This window comes from Sander lucioperca, chromosome 5 (genome assembly GCF_008315115.2).
Source record: "Sander lucioperca isolate FBNREF2018 chromosome 5, SLUC_FBN_1.2, whole genome shotgun sequence".
Lineage (NCBI taxonomy): Eukaryota > Metazoa > Chordata > Actinopteri > Perciformes > Percidae > Sander > Sander lucioperca.
In genome coordinates this window covers 17,056,463-17,076,145 of record NC_050177.1, presented here as the reverse complement: position 1 = coordinate 17,076,145, position 19,683 = coordinate 17,056,463, and the positions used below count along the sequence as shown (strand labels likewise).

General features: G+C 40.1%; 1 protein-coding gene across 4 annotated transcripts in view; it reads right to left on the bottom strand.

Annotated features, from left to right (window-relative positions):
• The window catches only part of myocd (myocardin), a 149,706-nt gene that overhangs the window by 69,532 nt on the left and 60,491 nt on the right, over nucleotides 1-19,683 (bottom strand). For all 4 annotated transcript variants that reach the window (XM_031323995.2, XM_031323996.2, XM_031323998.2 and 1 more), the window contains exon 3: nucleotides 2,530-2,736. In XM_031323995.2, the coding sequence (XP_031179855.1) occupies nucleotides 2,530-2,680 (151 nt within the window). In that variant the 5' untranslated portion in view covers nucleotides 2,681-2,736. The remainder of the gene's footprint in view (nucleotides 1-2,529; nucleotides 2,737-19,683) is intronic.

Here is a 19,683-nt window from a genome sequence, read left to right as displayed (position 1 = left end):
GATTAAAATATTTAATCGCGATTAATCACATTAATGTCATAGTTAACTCACAATCAATCGCAATTAATCGCACATTTTTATCTATTCTAAATGTCCCTTGATTTCTTTTTGTCCCATTATTTTTTCTCACTTTAATGCTCATATCAACATGGAAAAGTGGATCGGCTTGCTTTGTGCTTTTGTCGCCTGGCTTTGACGAGGGGGCGGAGAATTAGCATCAGCTGTGTGCTTGGCCATCAAGTGGTATTTCAGACTGGACGTTCTGCGATGATAGCTCAGTTCACAACGACAAAACACACAGATCACTTTGGTCTTGTCAATGGAACCATTTGGCAACTTTTAAAAAGTAAACTTTCCATTCAGAATCTTATTGGCATCCATTTCGGCGTCGCCATCCACTCAAAACGTAACGTTAGCCTACTACTCTTTGGCCGGCTCGCAAGCCCAAACAAGTGTGTGCGGAGTGCCTGTTGTTTTGTTTCTGGTCTAGCTAGATCCGGTGTGGTGTTGTAGTTTTTCTAACGTTACTAGTTGTTGCAATAGCATGTGGAAAAAAACTACAAAGTATGCTAGGCCAAAAAGAACGTTAATCTTGCGATAAAAAAAATTTACGCCGTTAAAATGGGTTTGCGTTAACGCCGTTAATAACGTGTTTAACTGACAGCACTATTTTAAACACATCAGTAAAGTTGTGAAACGGTCCCAGTTTGGTTAGGTTTAGACATCAAAACTACTTAGGTTTAAAAAAAAAAGATACTGGTTTGGGTTAAAATCAGTATATTTGTTAGGTTACTTCTCCTCAGGTTACGCACGTGACACAGAACAGAAAAAAACCTCACCAATTCCTTTTTTGTTTGATCCCTCCCACCTTCACCTTAACAGACTTTCTGGGTCCTAATCATAGACAGTATATAAGAATGGACCAACAGATCCCGTTGCTCTGGACGGAGACCAGTGAAGGATATTAGAAGTCCTTTTCCGGTGAGCGCTGAGCGTTACTGCGCAGCCTCCAACTGAGAGAGACGACGTAAATGTGCCGTGAGCAACGTGTCTGAAAGTTGTAAGTCTTCTGGTAGCTGTGCCAAGAGAAATCTCAATCATTCCGAATATTGCAGAGACGGAGAGCGTAGGTATATGTAAGGAGATAACATAGGCACAGGCTAATTATTGCTAACTAAAATGCTAGTTAACATTAGTAATTACACTTAAACAGCTAATGTGAAACGAAACTGCCTGCGCGCTTCTCCTGTACTATATGGTAATTCCTCTACTATGCGACAGTAAGTCGCGTGGTTATGACACAATCGTTAGCCTATTTTTACAAAAACGTCTGCTACGGAGCCATAACGTGAAGTACAAGGTAATGGAGCCTTTTATACATTATTGTGTTTCTTTAGAAATAAACAATGGGCAAATAGAGTCTTTAAACGCTTCAGATGTAAAGTTATTCGCTGTCAAAGTGGCGCCAAAATGAATGGGAGTCAATGGAATGCTAACGGGAGGTGATGGCTTGTTAGCATCAAAATGGTGCCATAGGAGGTTCGCGGTCCGAGGAGAAGCTTATCCCCTTGGTCCTAATACAGTAAAGTGACATGACTTCCTGCTTTGCTCCTCAGTCATAATTACTACTGCCACTAGAAGGCAGCGCCAAACAATCAAAGTAAATATGGGTCGTTTAAATATTCACCATTAAATAAGCTACAATCAAAGTTACAGCTCAGAAAAAAACATCTGTATTTTTCGTAGAATGTCAGTCCAAAACTCAGGGTGTGTGGGTGTGGTTTATTAAGATTTGATTGACAGGGTCTGGAAACATGAAGCCCACAGCTAGCATCAGATTGTGTTTGGAACATTGGTATACTCTGATGAAAGCATCACTACCAACCAGAGAATTACAGACACTAGACTGTACTCACAGGAAGAAGCCTATTGATCTTTAAATGAACTACTGGGATTCAAACTGCCATGGCATTCAGTACAATCCAGGGTTTCCCTCCCCCCAAAGAGGTTTTAGCCAGCCCCAAAGGACCACCAGTGCTGAAATCATGAGAAGTGAGAAAAAAACAGCAATTCTACAAACAACCGTCGAAGAAGCAGAACATAAACTTGAATAGCAGCGCTGAGCTCTGTTTTACTGTCCAGAGTCTGGCTGTACCGGACTCTTTCTGTGATTTTAACGGTGGTATTTAAATATTAATATGATTTTTTTTAAGCAGTTTTGTTATTTGGGGTTTCCTTTACTCAAGCATAATATGCATTTTTGATTATGAAATTGTCAGAAATAACAGGCACATGCATAGATTTCTCTCAAATAAGGTAACAGACTTATTGCCTTTACTGTACGAGAACAGATCATGCTTGCTGTTGTGCGGTCACACCCCAAAGGCCCATTCTGAGTCAGTAAAAACCCTGCATTCATATGATCAACACTTAGTCAATCATATGAGAGCTAATGGTGGGTTTGTCTTCCTTTACTCTAAGTGAACAGGATCCTTTGATCGGGCTTGGATCTCAAAAAGAGAAGCCTACCACTCTGGTCCTCTGTCGACGGCCACTGCTTCTTCAGTGCGTGGTTCCTTCTCTCCGTCCACTGGCCCTGTGTAGCCCCCTGCAGGTGTCCTGGACACAGTCTGTCCTCTGGACCAGTGACCAGGACCTCAGAGCATTTCCCAGCATGCATGGCCCACACTTCACTCCCCAGCAGAGGACATCTCTTCTCGGGTCACCTCAACTCACCTGTGAAAGAGAACAAGAGCAAATGAGAGAGCATACTTGGAGCACTTGACTCCGGCTACTACCTCAGTCAGCTGTTTGAGAGCCAACATTAATTGAGTTTGAAAAAGCATGAAAGACACAGCAAACAGCCATTTGAATGTTTGCATTTGAGCAATCCTCAGTGGTGCAGGGAGCTGGAGTGCAGCCATGTTAGTGTTTGCAGAATACAGATTTTGTATTGTTTCTTTCCAGAGGTCCATCTGAGCCCAGGCACACGGCAGAGTGCGTGTCTGTTTGTTTACAGCCCTTTAAGCCCGCTTTCAGCCACACAGATGCATCCCTCCATCAGCCGCTGCTGCCAACATATCAATTTACACAATTTACAAAGAGCAGACCCTACTAGCTCCTGAGCAAATATTAAACACATCTACTCTGTGGATTCAGTAGCTTAGAGAGCCCCCACAAGGTGTCGATGTGAAAAATGAGCCTCTTACTCAGATCCCAGACAAGCCAAATCTTCTGTGCAGCCTGTCTACGCTCCCTACACTACATCATCTCCTGAGGCCTGTACCATAGGGCACCGCAAACATACATTACTGTTTTCTTTAATAAGCTCTGTTTGGAGAACTGCTCATATGCTTACAGGACAATAAAACTCTTATAAATGTATGGAACGGCTTATAAAAAATAGCAAGTTTTTAAAAAAGCTCCTTCAGCGGGTTGGGTTATTATCAAGGCTACAGTTTTACAACAGGAACAAGAAAAATAGCATGTTGGGATGAAACAGCATAGATTTATACTTAATGTGTATTTAGAAGATAGAAACAGGCTGATCCCAGGACGCTCCAGATGCAAAGTAAATGAGATGGAATGATCACACCTTGAACCTTTCAGTCCGGTATATTGTGAAAGCCACCAAGATCCATTTCAACATATATACACATAACATATATGAGGGGGTCAGAGGGTCCTTTGGTCCTGGTTATATGTTTGAGGGAGCAAGTGGGGAATTGCCTTTAAGCACAAAAACATAACTAAGTCAACTTTAAGAGAATGTAATGTAATATGGAATGTAATTGTATGTAAACAGGGACAATGCACAATTAAACATTAACCTTGTATAAGAACAAGGAGAGATGCATTGCACCAGGTTGTGGCACAAGTGCTATTTTCCACCCGTTTTCACACCTAATTTACAATAATACAAATGTGCAAAGTTGCATCAATAAAATGATCATGGGCTCAATCATTCCCACATCCTAAAACCAGCCCCCCCTGCTATGTCTGTTCAATTGTGTCCATAAAGCCAAGCAAATTTAACCACCAGCTGTACGCAGCCTGTGTTGCCAAACCCCTTCAACATGGCCACCATAGGGTGTGTTATCACCTGACAGCCCTGGGATATCGTTGAACCCTCTCACGACATGAATTTGAAGTCACATATTTATGTGGAATGTTGTAAAAAAAAAAAAAGAAAAAAAAAGAAGAAAAAAAGTCAGATAAGGATGCCCCCTCTCAGTTTTCTGGGATTCCAGTTGCCTCTTCCAGGAAACAACATCTGCTCAGACCATATCTTGACACACAGATTACATGTAGTGTGGTTGAGGGAATAAAGAAGGGTTGCACGCTCTACTGTACATAAACGTCAGCCGGGGCAAACAATAACAAAGCCCTGCATTTACCTCAGAAACAAGACAACAGTTACAGTAAATCCGAGACTGTTAAAAGGCTAGAGGGGACTCCTCTATCGAGCATCAGGAGGAACCACTTTAATGAAGCCTTAACTGATGGGCCTGGCTTAAAAGCCCACCCAGACACAGATAGGGCCTTCTCTGGCAATTTATACAACAGTGACAGCCCCCACTGGGGTTAGGTTAGAAACCTTGCCTCAGAGACAAAGGACAACAATGATGATGTTTAATATTAGCTCATACGATGATAAGCTATCAGTGAATCACAAGATTCGCAGGAAGAAAAATTCCCATTTACTGAAAGGCTTGAAATGGATGTGTGGAAGTGTGGATGAAAGAAAGAGAAAAGGAAAACATGGCTGTCTTCAAAAGAACCAGGTTATAGTCTGATGCTATCTGGGCCAGTGGTGAGTAAATGGTGGCCCGTATCTCTGTGTCAACACAATAAGAGCCAAGACACGTGGCACTTGGAGCTCCATTGAGATGAGCTGATAGCAAGTTCTACTTAACAGTTGTTCTCTTATTGATTGCCTTGGCCGGGCCGAATGCTTGTCGTATTATCTGCCCTTCTCCCTAATCACTCCCAGATTAAGGAGTGACTGGAAAGGTAGAAAGCCACTCGCCTCGGGATGTTTACGACCCCTCCTATATCCTCTGCATGCTGGGATGTTAATCTTTATTACCTGGCACTGTTTAAGTTATTGCTCACTGAATGTGCTCGTGTGATGTCACACTTAAAGATGCCATGTTGTAGATTTTGTCAGTGATGTTGCAAAATATGTATCATATGTAATGTTTCTATTTAATTCAATTTTATTTCAAGTTTCAAATCTGGGTGGTGATGGCGCAGTGGATATGACACATGCCTTTGGTGTGGGAGATCTGGGTTCAATTCCCACTGTGATACGTCAACCAATGTGTCCCTGAGCAAGACACTTAGCCCATAGTTGCTCCAGAGGCGTGCATCCTCTGACATACGTAGCATACGGAAGTCGCTTTGGATAAAAGCGTTAGCTAAATGACATGTAATGTAATGTAAAGTCATAACAGAAGTTATTTCAGGACACTTTTCCAGATGGAGCAAGTCTAGACCACACTCCCCAAGATCAAGCATTGGTGGGGACAGCGGCGAGGAATAACAACCTTTTAACAGGCAGAAACCTCAGACAGAACAGGGATGCACAGCAACCACAATAATAACTAACTATAATAATAATAATAATAATAGAAATATGACTATACTAATTATAGCAGTGGGCATGATGGAATATAATGACAAAGAGTAGCAATAATAATAGCAGTAATGATAGAAGAACTATGACTCATAATTATAGTAGCATTGAACATCAAGAAGGAATACGGCAGAAGGCGCATCCACCATCCAGGTGCCACCACAATCCAAGGAAATCTGCGAGGCGACACACAAGACCTTTCCTGGTGAAATAATTCGAAAACACCACCCTTGCTTCGTTTGGACGGCGAAGCCGCATACTTGCGTGTTGATGATGTCATCGCCACACCCCTCGACCTCTAGCCTTCGACCTTTTATCCCACGACGACGTCTCATAACAACAACAACAAAAACAACAACAATGGCGGACTACATGCTTGTGTTCCTGCTGGAGAAGATATTGAGCCATTTTCGTCGTCGTCTTCTTCTCCGTTTTTTGGTGAATTTTTGTAGCAGAAACAGTGCCACCTATAGGCCTGGAATATGAAGTAGCGTGTTGAGTCATTTACAAATGGATCCGTTTGGACGCAGATATTCTTGACACGATGCCAGGGAAGACGGTGGGGAAAAAAGATTGTTTTGGTACCCCTCCGAACCCAGACTGGGAGCTGGTTCTACAGGAGAGGAGCCTGAGAGCTAAAGGCTCTGGCTCCCATTCTACTTTTAGAGACTCTAGGAACCACAAGTAGCTCTGAATTCTAGGAGCGCAGTGCTCTAGTGGGGCAATAAGGTACAATGAGCTCTTTAAGATATGATGGTGCCTGACCATTAAGAGCTTTGTAGGTCAAGTAAAGGATTTAAAATTTAATTCTGTATTTTATAGATAATGTGATAATTAGAAATTACAATGGTCCAGCCTCAAAGTAACAAATGCATGGACTATTTTTTTGCATCGTTTTGAGACAGGATGTGCCCAATTTTTGCGATGTTACGCAGGTGAAAAAAGGCGGTTCTTGAGATTTAATTTATGTGGGCATTAAAGGATAAATCCTAATCAAAGATAACTCTGATATTTGTTACAGTGGTGCAGGAGGCCAGGGCCTACACTATCCCCTTTAAAAACCCCTTTGTCTTTAACTGTGGCCTCGAAACCAAAACTAAAGTTTGACAGGGCTAGAGGCCTAATACATGATTTAGTGTTAAAACCCTCAAAGTTAAAGTTAAATTAAAATTAATCGTTAATAACTAATGTGTGTGTTAAAACATATTTGGTACTTTAATTAAAAGCTGAAGGTACAAGCCTCTGTATATAAAAAGTGCAAGGGGCGACGAGGGGCCTAGGGGGATAACCGTTAGCATGCTAGCGCTAGCATGCTAACTCGTTCTCAATGGCAAAACACTGCTACAACACACACAAATTCACCCTAATCTACATAATAAATTGTATAGAACTACTTACATGTCCCTGTTCTGCAGGTATTCCACACAAAGTTGGAAGTGCGCCCTCATTTAGAAGAAGTCTCCTGGCTAATCCTGCCTTGTACAGGCCGAAGTTGCAGAAACACCTAGCTAGCTAATGTAATCCTTACCTAGCTACTGCCCATGTTTGACTGACAACAAAGATCTTACAGAAGTTGAGAGGTCTCACTCTGTAGCTAAAACAGAGACCTGCACAGGGTGAAAAGAGGAGCTGCAGCAATGGGCAGTACAACAAAAATATGGCGTTTTTTGAAAATTAAACCGTGTAAACCTAGTCTGATACAATCTGAAATTACAATTATGAACCTGAAAATGAGCATAATATGGCCACTTTAAGCTGTGGACAGGGTATATACAGAAATCATGGAGGTAAATTCAATACCTTTTAATACCATTTTTAATACCTTCTCAATATTTTTTAAAACCAACACGCCACTGAGTTGCAGGTTTATACGGCAACACATTTCTAACCATTAAACAGAGTTTAAGATTTATAAAGCTACACCCTCTTGGCCAATAGAACAATGCAGATAGGGAAAGTCAACAGAATAGATTGAGACTCACTGACTTTGGAAACATCTTGCATTTGTTCCACCTTTAGAATAAAATGAATAGAAGAAATAAAATGATACACTGAAGCAGTTCAAAGAAACAAGCATTCACTGATGCCATTTATAACCACTTAAAACTAAGTGAACCTTCTGTATGTACAGACACCTTATGCACAAATGAGTACACATGGAAAATATCCCATGAGGCAAGTGAAATACAAGAAAACAGACATACAAACAGACAAGCAAACAAGCATTCACTGTTTGAACTTATGATGCCATTATAACCATTTGAAACAAAGTGAACCTGTGATCTCATGGTACGTGCTTCAATTGAATTGCTTTTTCTTCCACAAGTTTATCAACTTGCGTCAGTTCCTCTTTCTTGTCTTTCTGCCTCCTCCTGAGGGTGTTAGATTTAGTAATCAACCATTTTCCAGGTTAGTGGGGCTGCATTCCGCTCAAAACCAACATGAAAAACATAGCTAGTAATGTTCACTCGGCCTTTTGTTCTGTTGTTAAACTGTATGTAAAATGAACGGTGACGTTAAATCACTGGATTCAGGTAACGGTACCGTCTATTTGCTGGATGGTTTCAAGGTAACGGTCGGTAGCTAACATTAGCAGATAAGCCCGTTGACAACGACATTATTGTTCATATTTTGGCACAGTGTTTCTGACCGTAGTAGTGGTCATAGTGACTGAAAGTGATGATACATCTCTACATAGAGAGGTAGTATTGCATAGTAGATTTTTTTCAGAACTTGTTCAAATAAATTATTTAGGTAAAAGCAATGCCACTTCCACACTGTTAATAGAATGCACAAAACCACCTTGCACATTGAGACCGCTAACACATGTCCTTAATCAATCTGAATAACCTATCCACTTCTTTTGTCCCTATACAATATTTTCTTACCAGCTGAGATGCCACCTGCCAACTGCTTGCCCTGGAGGAATGTTTGCACTATACTCTTCATCTGTGTGATGCACCACTCAGGATCTCTGTTCATCTTTGTGGGATCCAAACAACTTGAAAACAAAGAAGATGGCTGCTGCTGCTGGCGAACAGCGGCCTTTCGAATCGGCTTTGGTCATGACTCTGGAAGACTTGGAGTTAAGCTTTTCTTATACCGGATATGGCAAAAGTTTAATCTATCAACTAGCTCCGCTACCTTCTTCGTTGCTCTGGTTGGTTGTAGTGCTATCCTATTGTGTGCAGAGCAATGGTGTCAAAAGTATTCACATTCATTACTCAAGTAGAAGTATACATAGTAGGGTTTAAAGAGACTTCTGTAGAAGTTGAAGTATCAACTCAAGCTTTTTATTCAAGTAAAAGTGTAAAAGTACTGGTTTCAAAACTACTTAAAGTATAAAAGTCAAAGTAATGTAAGGGGGAAAAAATGCCATTAAGGACAAAAGCTTAGGTCGCGCCACAGGGGCCTATAGTGCACTATCCCATCTCCCCAAAAAAAACATTTTTCTAAAGGCCATAATGACTATAATGTTATGTTAAAATGTTAATGTTGAAAAGTTTGGGATGCACCTGTTTCAGCCGCATTTATGCCCATTGAAAATGGCATAAATGCATTTTTTGCACAAAACACATTTTAGTACAATGCAAATACATTAAAGAACCATATATGTGTACTACTGAGTATTAACATGTGTTTCATGGAGCGGAAGATATGATGACTAGTTGCCTATAAGTATTTTAATTAGCTTGTGGTACTTGGGTGCGCAGAGCTTGCAGCGCATTTGAAAGGAGTTGTTTTTGCATCCAATCATTTCGGGTTTTTGTTTTTTTGGTGTTTTTTTGAAGGATGACAAGGCGGACTGAAAACAAGCCGAATTGAAAATAGGAGTAACAAGGCTATTTTTAAAATGTAAGGAGTAGAAAGTACAGATAATTGGGTGAAAATGTAAGGAGTACCAGTAAAAAGTCTGCTGTAAAATAATTACTCCAGTAAAGTATAGATACCCACATTTTTTACTTAAGTAAGGTAACAAAGTATTTGTACTTCGTTACTTGACACCTCTGGTGCAGAGGGAATTTGAAAGACAATCGTTTATCCCGCCCCTCGGATTGAGCCCTGCCAATGGTGTGTTCCCAGACCCAACATCTGGATGTGGGTTTGGCTTGTCAAGCAAAGATAGGCTATCACCCGATGCGGGATAGGATGTAATATCACACGAACTTTACAAGATCACCTTAAACAGACATAATAAAACAAATGGACAACTCATAGTTTGCAAAAAAAATCATTCAAAAAATGAATACCTCGTAAAATGGCGATTAATACATTTTAATACCTTTTAATGGCCTTCATTTTTACTAATTTGATTTACTACCTTTTAATACTTTTTAAAACCCCGCAGACACCCTGTGTGGAGGAACCTGAATACAAAATCTGCAGCTTAAATTAATTCACTTTTGGATTCTGGGTCAATTTGGAAGAATTTAGCACACATGTTGAAGTGTTTTGGTGGTCAAAGCTCATAGGTATTGTAGTATTTAGAGCCACTTCTATTTTCCAACTTTATCAGTGTGGGCGGGCACTAAAAATATTTCGTAGTATCACTACAATTCCAATGGCCAACTTTGGGCATTGTCAACTGTTACTTAGTCCCATCTCTGATTTGAGAACTCAATAAGTTACTTCTTGCAGCATGGTGGCCCAATGGTTAGCACTGTGGCCTCACAACAAGAAAGTTCTGGGTTCAAATCCAGGTCGTTCCGGGCCTTTCTGCATGGAGTTTGTATCCTCAGGGTGCTCCGGTTTCCCCCACCATCAAAAAACATGTACTAGGTTCTCCAGTAAGTGCCCTTGATCAAGGCTCTGGCTCAGATCTGGAGTTGGTCCCCAGCCGCTGTAAATGGCTGCACACTGCTCCCTTGAGGGATGGGTTACTACATGTAGGTGTATGTGACAATAAAATACCTTTACATTACTCTGTATTGTGATTTGAATCACGAGCATTGTGTTTTGACAGTCTGGTAATTTGCCGTCACCATGCCCAGACCCAGGAAAGAGTGATGGCTAAAAGTCCATAGACCCTGTCCTCGATGTGTGATGAACGTGACACTGTCGGTGTGCAGGAGCTGCCGATAACAGCAGCTGTTGAAGAAACATTAATAAAGAATGAAGTCAAGTTAGCAAGCTAAGCTCAATAGCTACCTTTTTTCCGAAGCTATTCCACTTTGATGTTCATGTTCGTAAACTGGCACATGAAATGCAAACTTTACAGGACGATGGATCCCCCCAAAGTTTATTGTTGTAAAGGGACAGACGTCTTAAATTTCTAACAATACCAACAGTATGGGGCCTTTATGAAAAGTAAAGCACTGATGTTTTCTCATTGCATTCATCTGACAATGACATATAAAGGAAAAATATGCAGGAACTACTTTCACATTATATGAGCACCACAGGTGGGTTGTTGTTTACTACTAGTCTACTTCCTACTATAGTATACTTATGCACCAACACATTTATTGTGGCATTCATGAGCAGCTTTACAGTAATTGAGCATTTGTTTAATTTAACTTGGACGAAAAAATACAGATTGCAGTATGTCATGGTGAATTATAATGCTTTCTATTTCGAGGTTTTTCTATTTCGAGCCAGAGATTCACACATTCAGCCTTAACTGAATCTCTTCATCAGTCCTGTTCATCTTTCATTGATGAATTATTCATTTGAGCGGTCACATCTGGTATGTTTTCTCTCCTTTTGTCTCTTCCATGCTTGTCTTACACTCTCTGGGGCTTGTTGGCGACCACCAGCCGAGCTGAAGCACAGCCAAATGTATGGGAGGCTTTCATGGCCTGTGATATTTACATTGGGGTAAGTCCAGGATTTCCAACTGATGATTGTGAATTTATGTTGCAATCAATATGGGGGATCCTCCGGCTGAGCTCATTATGATCCTTCCTTCTGTGTTTTGTACATGTTGATGGGAGCACCATAATTGGCTGTTTCCAGCTTAGCTACAGGTCCACTTGTTTATGACTTCCACCAAACTGACCAACACTCTTTGCTGGAATGCTTTTATCGTAAAGGCTTTTCTCCAAGACTGAACTCTTCCTCACACTATTATCAGGCCAAATGGTAATCTCCAATGATTTCAGCATCCAATTCTGTGCAGTGCATCCTCTTGTCTCATGCTGCTTTAATCCAGCAGCACGATAATACTTAGCAGAGTGGAATGTATCTGTGATGGGTGACATACTGTATTTGAATGAGACAATGTGCCGCTCAACAGGCCAGAGGTATGCTTTTATCCTTGTGTGAATGCAGTCTATGGTTTGTGTAATGCTGTGCTCCAACCTGAGCCTTTCCTCACACTGCTGCTCAAACAGCTGGTGTTTCTGGATTTGTTTGAAACTAAATCGACTTGCGAATAATGAAAAGGAATCAGCTCTATGTACATGGCGCTTCACTTTAGACAAGTTGTTATTAAATGATTTTTTAACAGAGGATTTGGCGAGATTTAGAACTTTTGCCATTCTATAATAAACAATGGCACGGCCATAATGAAAATATTTACTTAATTCTCTAAAGTGACTTATGGCAACTTTGGCCACTAAACAGAGTGTCATGAGTGTTATGGCGTCAGGTGCCACATTCTGTATAAATACAGCCTGTACACTTGTTTATAGGAAAACCCCCATCTGGCTTCAGCCAACAGTCAGACGCACTGGTGACCCCGAGGATTCTTCGAATGGAAAATATAACAGGACTGTTTGCTAAGCGGGGGGAAAGCTGTACGGCAGTCAACTGTCAAGTGACAGACAAGACAACGTTGTAAAAGACTGCAGGCTCCACATGCCTGAGCCCAGCCCTGTCCCAGCCTGTAAACACGCAGCCTGCTGGCTTTTGAAGATCTATCCAAAAAAGCCCAGTGGCCTTTTTCACCCCCATTTACGGGATTTATAAACAATGACAGTGTTATAGTGCTGTGTAGACTTAAAAGTTCAAGTAGGTAATAACTGAAGGAATAAGCAGGAAAAGTACGCCAAAAACAAGGAAGAAAAAAAAAAAAAAAAAATCAAAATCAACAAGAATATAAACAAAATAATAAGGCATGAAGATAAATGGTGCACGCTATCACTGCACCTTTTCAGCCCCGGCTCATTCTTGGATTTATTGTAGGACATGGGATTATTACGTTTATTCATTTGAAACTGCATTAAACAAGCCTAACATTTTTAGTTACTTTTACCTATTTTATGACCAAGGTGGTTTAGTCTAGAAGGCCCCTAAAAGCAGCGGGTGACAGTTGATGCATACACAGAGCGCTGTAACTTATGGCAGATAGAGCGTTGGAGAAAGTTCAAAGGTCAGATGTTTCAAATAAACAAGGACAGGCTACAATAACTGTTTCTGCCACACACTGTGAAAGACAAGCAACATAAAAGAATATTGGTAGTTTGGTGTGATGTCACAGCTCCTTTTATATATGTATGGGGCACATATAGGGCTCATTGTTTCTCTTTTGTTTTCATCAGCAAATGTATCTGTTTAACTGGAATGTTTAAAACAGGTAAAGAATTAATCTTTTTTTTTTTTTTTTAATACACTGAAAGTCTGTAAAGTAATTGGTATTGTCAGGTTGTATCTGAGCAGGACGTAACGTGTACCTTCTTACAGTGGAATCATACAATCCAGCTAATAAGATAATCATATTCAACTGCTGCTTTTTATTGGTGAAAATCACTAAAACCAAACACGACGAGTCTTAGGCAAGAACTACAGTGCATTATTGCTACACCAGTTTGGTTACATACATTTAGGACAAGCTGTTTGGACAATTATGACACAAATACAAAGGTTGAAACAAGAAGCTTGGAATCTGTGAAGAAAGACAATTCCATAAAACTAGTATGTTTTAATACCAGTTAATATTGCTCCATTTCTTTGTGCTTATTTTGCCTCAATTATCTACGTGTATCTACGTACAACAATGCTCTCTCTGCACCTTCTAAAAACAGGTCTTAAATCTTTATGCGCCTTCACCAAACAGAGTAACAGTTAATACAATAGTACTACAAAAGTACATTTAGAGATAAAATAAATGCTTAAAAATGCCATTCCTGTTCATATGTTGCCATCTGTTTGTCTTCACAGTCACATGTGAAAATCCAAAGTTTAGGAAAAACACAACGGGGAAAGGACGCCTCACACGCCACGGGGGACGCACGACAATAATGGGACGGATGTGATTAGGAAAACAACGGGGAAACAAAACGCCACACGTGGGACGTGATCCCCGGTCTCCCGGGTGAAAGCCCTGTATTGTTTGACCCATCCACCACTCCGACCAACCTCCCTATGCAGATTTTCGGCTTTTCATACTACTCCCTACCGTATTCGTGCTGTGATCACGAAATATTCTTCCCATTACTTCACATTTTCGTGCTGGCCACCACGAAAAAAACGAGAAAAATGTCCCCGTGAACACGAATCAATAGATTAAATGACGTGACCATTTCACAAACTGCCGTGAGACTGGGTTGGGATTTGGGCTGGATGTTGTCAATTGCTTGGATGGAAGTTTGTGCATTTATCTTTATAAAGTTTATTTGATTTCTTCATGTTGTCTCTTTATGGGGAGAATTGTCCAAATCAGATTCCAGAAACACATTTGTGCAAATACAGCATATCTGCAAGGGCTCACTTTGGTGATGTATATGTCTGTCTTTGTTGCAGAAATACTTTAAGATTCAGACTGATAATTTGTGTTTATTTTTACTTAAAAAATCTAGCGTAGTGTGTCTCCACCACATCTTCCAAACTTATGTCAAGCGGCTGCTGCAGTAGTGTGTGAACTGAGTGATTAGTATGAGAGGGTAAGTGAGGAGCGGCAGTCACGCCGACATGTTTCTACTCTGGTCAGTACAGCTGGGCTTCTAGTATTCCCCTCCTTCAAACTGTTTAGCTTGACGGCCTTTATCCACATCAATCACATGAGGAATTGAGCCACGGGCGTTTCATCAACACGTTTCACAGTGAAAACAGTGGAAGATGTCTCAGACCCACTTACACATTCAACAGAAATGAACTGGAATGTGTGCAGCAGCAGCGGCAGCAGCAGCAGCAGCAGGGGCGTGCATCCTGTCTTGTCTGCTCACACATGCCAAGAGAGATTAAGATATTCCAGAGAAGAGGATCCGTTAATATTTTACAGTTCACCAGATGCGTCCATAGTGTTATGAAAAACACGCTTTCTATGAATCCATCATCTTCCAATCCGGCCCCGGTCCTCAGAACTCACCAAATACTTCAAAGGCAGCGAGCGGCACGTGGTGGATGAGGAAATATGACTTCAGCATTAGGTCACAGCACCCAGTGGAGCAGCACAGGAGGTCAAAGGTCTAAATATACCCAATATCAATATTGAAACGTCCACATGCACACACAGCAAGACACCAGGGCAGACATGCACGGGTCTGTTTGCAATGTCACATTGAAGTGTGCACGGCCCTGCGCACAGCCGGCCTCATCCTGGACGTCCAACCAAGAAAAATAAGACCCAAAAACATAAAAAAACTACATTAAGAATTTAAAAAAACAGTATAATAAAACTACAAAACAAACAGAATTACAAACATGAGACAGATGCCAGTTTAAGGCTTCAGCTGCTTTTTAGAAACGTCAGAGACAGGAGTGCGACTACGACCTCAGATCAGACGAGACAACCCGCTGAATTTAAGCATATTACTAAGCGGAGGAAAAGAAACTTGACAGAGCTCCACAGAGGCGGAGAACTGCCACTTTAAACCTTTTGTCTTTAGTCGAGCGCGAGGGACAACCAGTTATCCTGCTCAGAAGATCTGAGTGTCCTCCTGGGGACATCAGGACGGAGCAGGACAGAGATGGACACAGGAGGCGGACCATGTAGGGCTCTAGAAGTCAGAACGAGAACCTTAAAATGAATCCTGAACTTGATAGGAAGCCAGGAGTGCGGCGAAGGAAATCACATTGTCTTTCTCAAACTGAGAGAGAACGAAGAATTAAATGAAAGATAAAAAGATGAAAAATAGAAGCGAGGAGGAGATGTGACCGTGACCTGGTCTGAACTGAGCCCAAACTGATCCAACTCACAGGAACACCAAGCACCAAATTAAAGAGCTTTGGGGCTTTTGCAGGAAGAAGAATTTACGTTTCTTGGCCAAACTGTGATCATTTTCAAGGTAAACGGAAACATAATAAAATGTTTCTCTGGTGGTCTGCTGTCTGGACAAATCAATTTGGACATATCTTTATTTCATTTTCACCTGACACTGGTGTATGGGGGGGGGGGAGGGGGCGCCACCATTATGGCCTGTGATATAAAACCATTTAGAACTGCTGATGTTGCCTATTCTTAATTTTTATATTGAACTGTTACAGTTTTTTTCAACTGCTTACACACAAAATCTTTTCATGTCACACGATTTTTGAAACCTCTCACTCAAAGTGCAAAACTACACAGCAAATCTCCAAAACCAGAAGCTATTTCTCAGCCTTTCACTCAGTTCTCAATTGCATAAAACACTGTTTTCAAAACATTACACACAATTCTCTACCTAAGACACAAAAATCTAACAGCAAGTGACTTGCTTTCCTTTTCTAAACACAACCAATCAAAATGCTACACTTATTTACCAGGGCACACACACACTCCTCACATTTTCAAACACATTATGTCATAACTGAATACTAACAAATCACTGCTTTAGTATAGGCCTATACATAGGTCAAAGGTATTACCTGTTTTGCACAATGGATGCCGACAATGGTCAGAGAGCAAGGGGAGGAGGAGGGAGAGACAGGGGACAACAACGAGGAGGAGGAGGAGGAGGAGGAGGAGGAGGAGGAGGAAGGAAGAAGAGGAAGAAGGAGAGCCATCTCTGATGAGATCAGGGCCACACTTACAGTTTTTTTCAATTGTTTACACACAAATACAGGTACTTGAGACACAATGACCACAACATGTAACTCATGCACCAACCCACTGAACCAATTCTGCTAAACTACAAGCACAATTCCTGCTTTACACTCATACAAATTGCAGTTCTAAAACACACATTTTTCAAAACACTACACACAATTCTCTGCATTTGGCACAATTTTCATGAAGAAAAGCTCTTCTTTTCACAAGGAACACACTGCCATTCAAATATGCACACTGACTCATCACATGGGCAAACACCTGTCACACAGTTTTAAAATTAGCAATCAGAGCTTTAGCATAAAAGGGCAACAGGTGAGCTCTTCTGTTTTGGAGAATTTTTTTCTGCCTGGAGATGGAAAGTGTATGAGCGAAATCCACAAACGCGTGTACCTCTTCTCCAAGCTATGGAAGACGCATGTGGAGATATAGCAGTTGATGCTTTTCATGGCTGGATTCGCCATGCTAGGTGATATTTCCCCCGCTGCTTGGCCAGGGAAAACATTGCTTGTGATGTGGATGAGGTGCTGTGGCCAAACCCAAACAGAAGAGAGGATGCAGCATAGTTTTTTATTTTTTATTTTTTATTTTTTATTTTTTTATTTTTTATTTTTATTTTTTTTTATTTTTTTATTTTTTTATTTTTTACAGTAAATTCTTCTGTTGTTTTGTATGTAGACCACTGTATGTGCAACTTTGTGTTGGTTGGGATGTACACTGTGTACATTGTTTTTGTGGGAAAAATAAAATATATTTGTTACTGTGTATTTGTTGGTTCTGAGTATAAAAACAATATTCTCAAATATTTTCCAACACACTTATGTATGTACTGTCTGTAGTAAGTGTAACACTGAACCAAAAAAAAGGCCTAAGTCATTATGATGAATGGAGAAGTGTTTTCAGTGTTTTACATTGAGCACATCAGTGTTCAACTGGTTCTTATAAATGTCTGTTCATATGATGGTTTGTGTGGTCATTTGAAAACAAAATACCATTTTGAGAAGAAATAACATTGTTTAGAATGTAAAGTTTTATTTTGCAGGAGAATTGAGGGGTTTTGCCCATTGTGTGTGTGTTTTTTCATTTGTGTGTAGAGTTCTGAGAGTAAACAATCGAGAAAAACTGTAAGCACAATTTTGAAAAGTCTTTTTCAAAACACTACACACAGTTAGCACAACCACACACCCAATTAGCAGAACACCTCGGACCCTTTGCAAAATGAAACACGCTTGCAAAAACTATACACTATTTTATAAAAACCATATGTTGTTACCATATGAAACACACACGTTTCATTTGACTTAATTATGTTTGAACCAGATACACACTGCTGTTGCTAACCCAAAACACTTTTAGCAATTCTACTTCTCAGTGATTAGAGTACTGTAAATGAAGTACACAGAGAAAGTACAAATATACAATAAGTTCACCAAAGGTGAACTTACCTGCTGCATTTTATATAGTGCTTAAACCTGACTGGTGTGTCTACAATTACAGTTTTTCTCGATTGTTTACACACATTTTCTGAAAGCATGCCTCATACTCTCAGAACTCTACACACAAATGAAAAAACACACACAATGGGCAAAACCCCTCAATTCTCCTGCAAAATGAAACTTTACATTCTAAACAATGTTATTTCTTCTCAAAATGGTATTTTGTTTTCAAATGACCACACAAACCATCCTATGAATAGACATTTATAAGAACCAGTTGAACACTGATGTGCTCAATGTAAAACACTGAAAACACTTCTCCATTCATCATAATGACTTAGGCCTTTTTTTTGGTTCAGTGTTACACTTACTACAGACAGTACAAACATAAGTGTGTTGGAAAATATTTGAGAATATTGTTTTTATACTCAGAACCCACAAGTACACAGTAACAAATATATTTTATTTTTCCCACAAAAACAACGTACACAGTGTACATCCCAACCAACACAAAGTTGCACATACAGTGGTCTACATACAAAACAACAGAAGAATTTACTGTAAAAAAAATAAAAAAAATAAAACATAGAAAATAATAAATAATAAATAAAAAATAAAAAATAAAAAACTATGCTGCATCCTCTCTTCTGTTTGGGTTTGGCCACAGCACCTCATCCACATCACAAGCAATGTTTTCCCTGGCCAAGCAGCGGGGGAAATATCGCCTAGCATGGCGAATCCAGCCATGAAAAGCATCAACTGCTATATCTCCACATGCGTCTTCCATAGCTTGGAGAAGAGGTACACGCGTTTGTGGATTTCGCTCATACACTTTCCATCTCCAGGCAGAAAAAAATTCTCCAAAACAGAAGAGCTCACCTGTTGCCCTTTTATGCTAAAGCTCTGATTGCTAATTTTAAAACTGTGTGACAGGTGTTTGCCCATGTGATGAGTCAGTGTGCATATTTGAATGGCAGTGTGTTCCTTGTGAAAAGAAGAGCTTTTCTTCATGAAAATTGTGCCAAATGCAGAGAATTGTGTGTAGTGTTTTGAAAAATGTGTGTTTTAGAACTGCAATGTTTTAGAACTGCAAAGCAGGAATTGTGCTTGTAGTTTAGCAGAATTGGTTCAGTGGGTTGGTGCATGAGTTACATGTTGTGGTCATTGTGTCTCAAGTACCTGTATTTGTGTGTAAACAATTGAGAAAAACTGTAAGCAACCATGTGTTTACGTACCTGGTGGCTGTGTTTAACCAATTGGTTCATGGGTGTGTTCATTTGAAATGTTGGACTGTTGGTCGGATAAAACGAGCAATATGAAGACGTCACTTTGGGCTCGGGGAATTGTGATGGGCGTTATCCCCTATTTATTGATTTACTGTTTATTTATGGTTGTTGATGTTCATCACATCTACGTGTTGACTGCCTTAGTGAAGTTTTATCTCCCCAGTGATTGGATATATGTAGATGAAAGCATGTTGACTGAACTGAGTGCAGTTAGAAACAATCTTTTATGATAATAAAGAGGTGTGGTTTACTTCATAGGCTTTGTACCTGTATTACTACATTATCTGGGTCACATGACATAAACAAAAGATGTATCCTGGAATTCATTCAAAACTTTAATTTGTTTATAAAAGTAATATGTTAATACATCTTTTTTAAATTTGACTTAAAGAGACATTTATATTGTTAATCGCAATT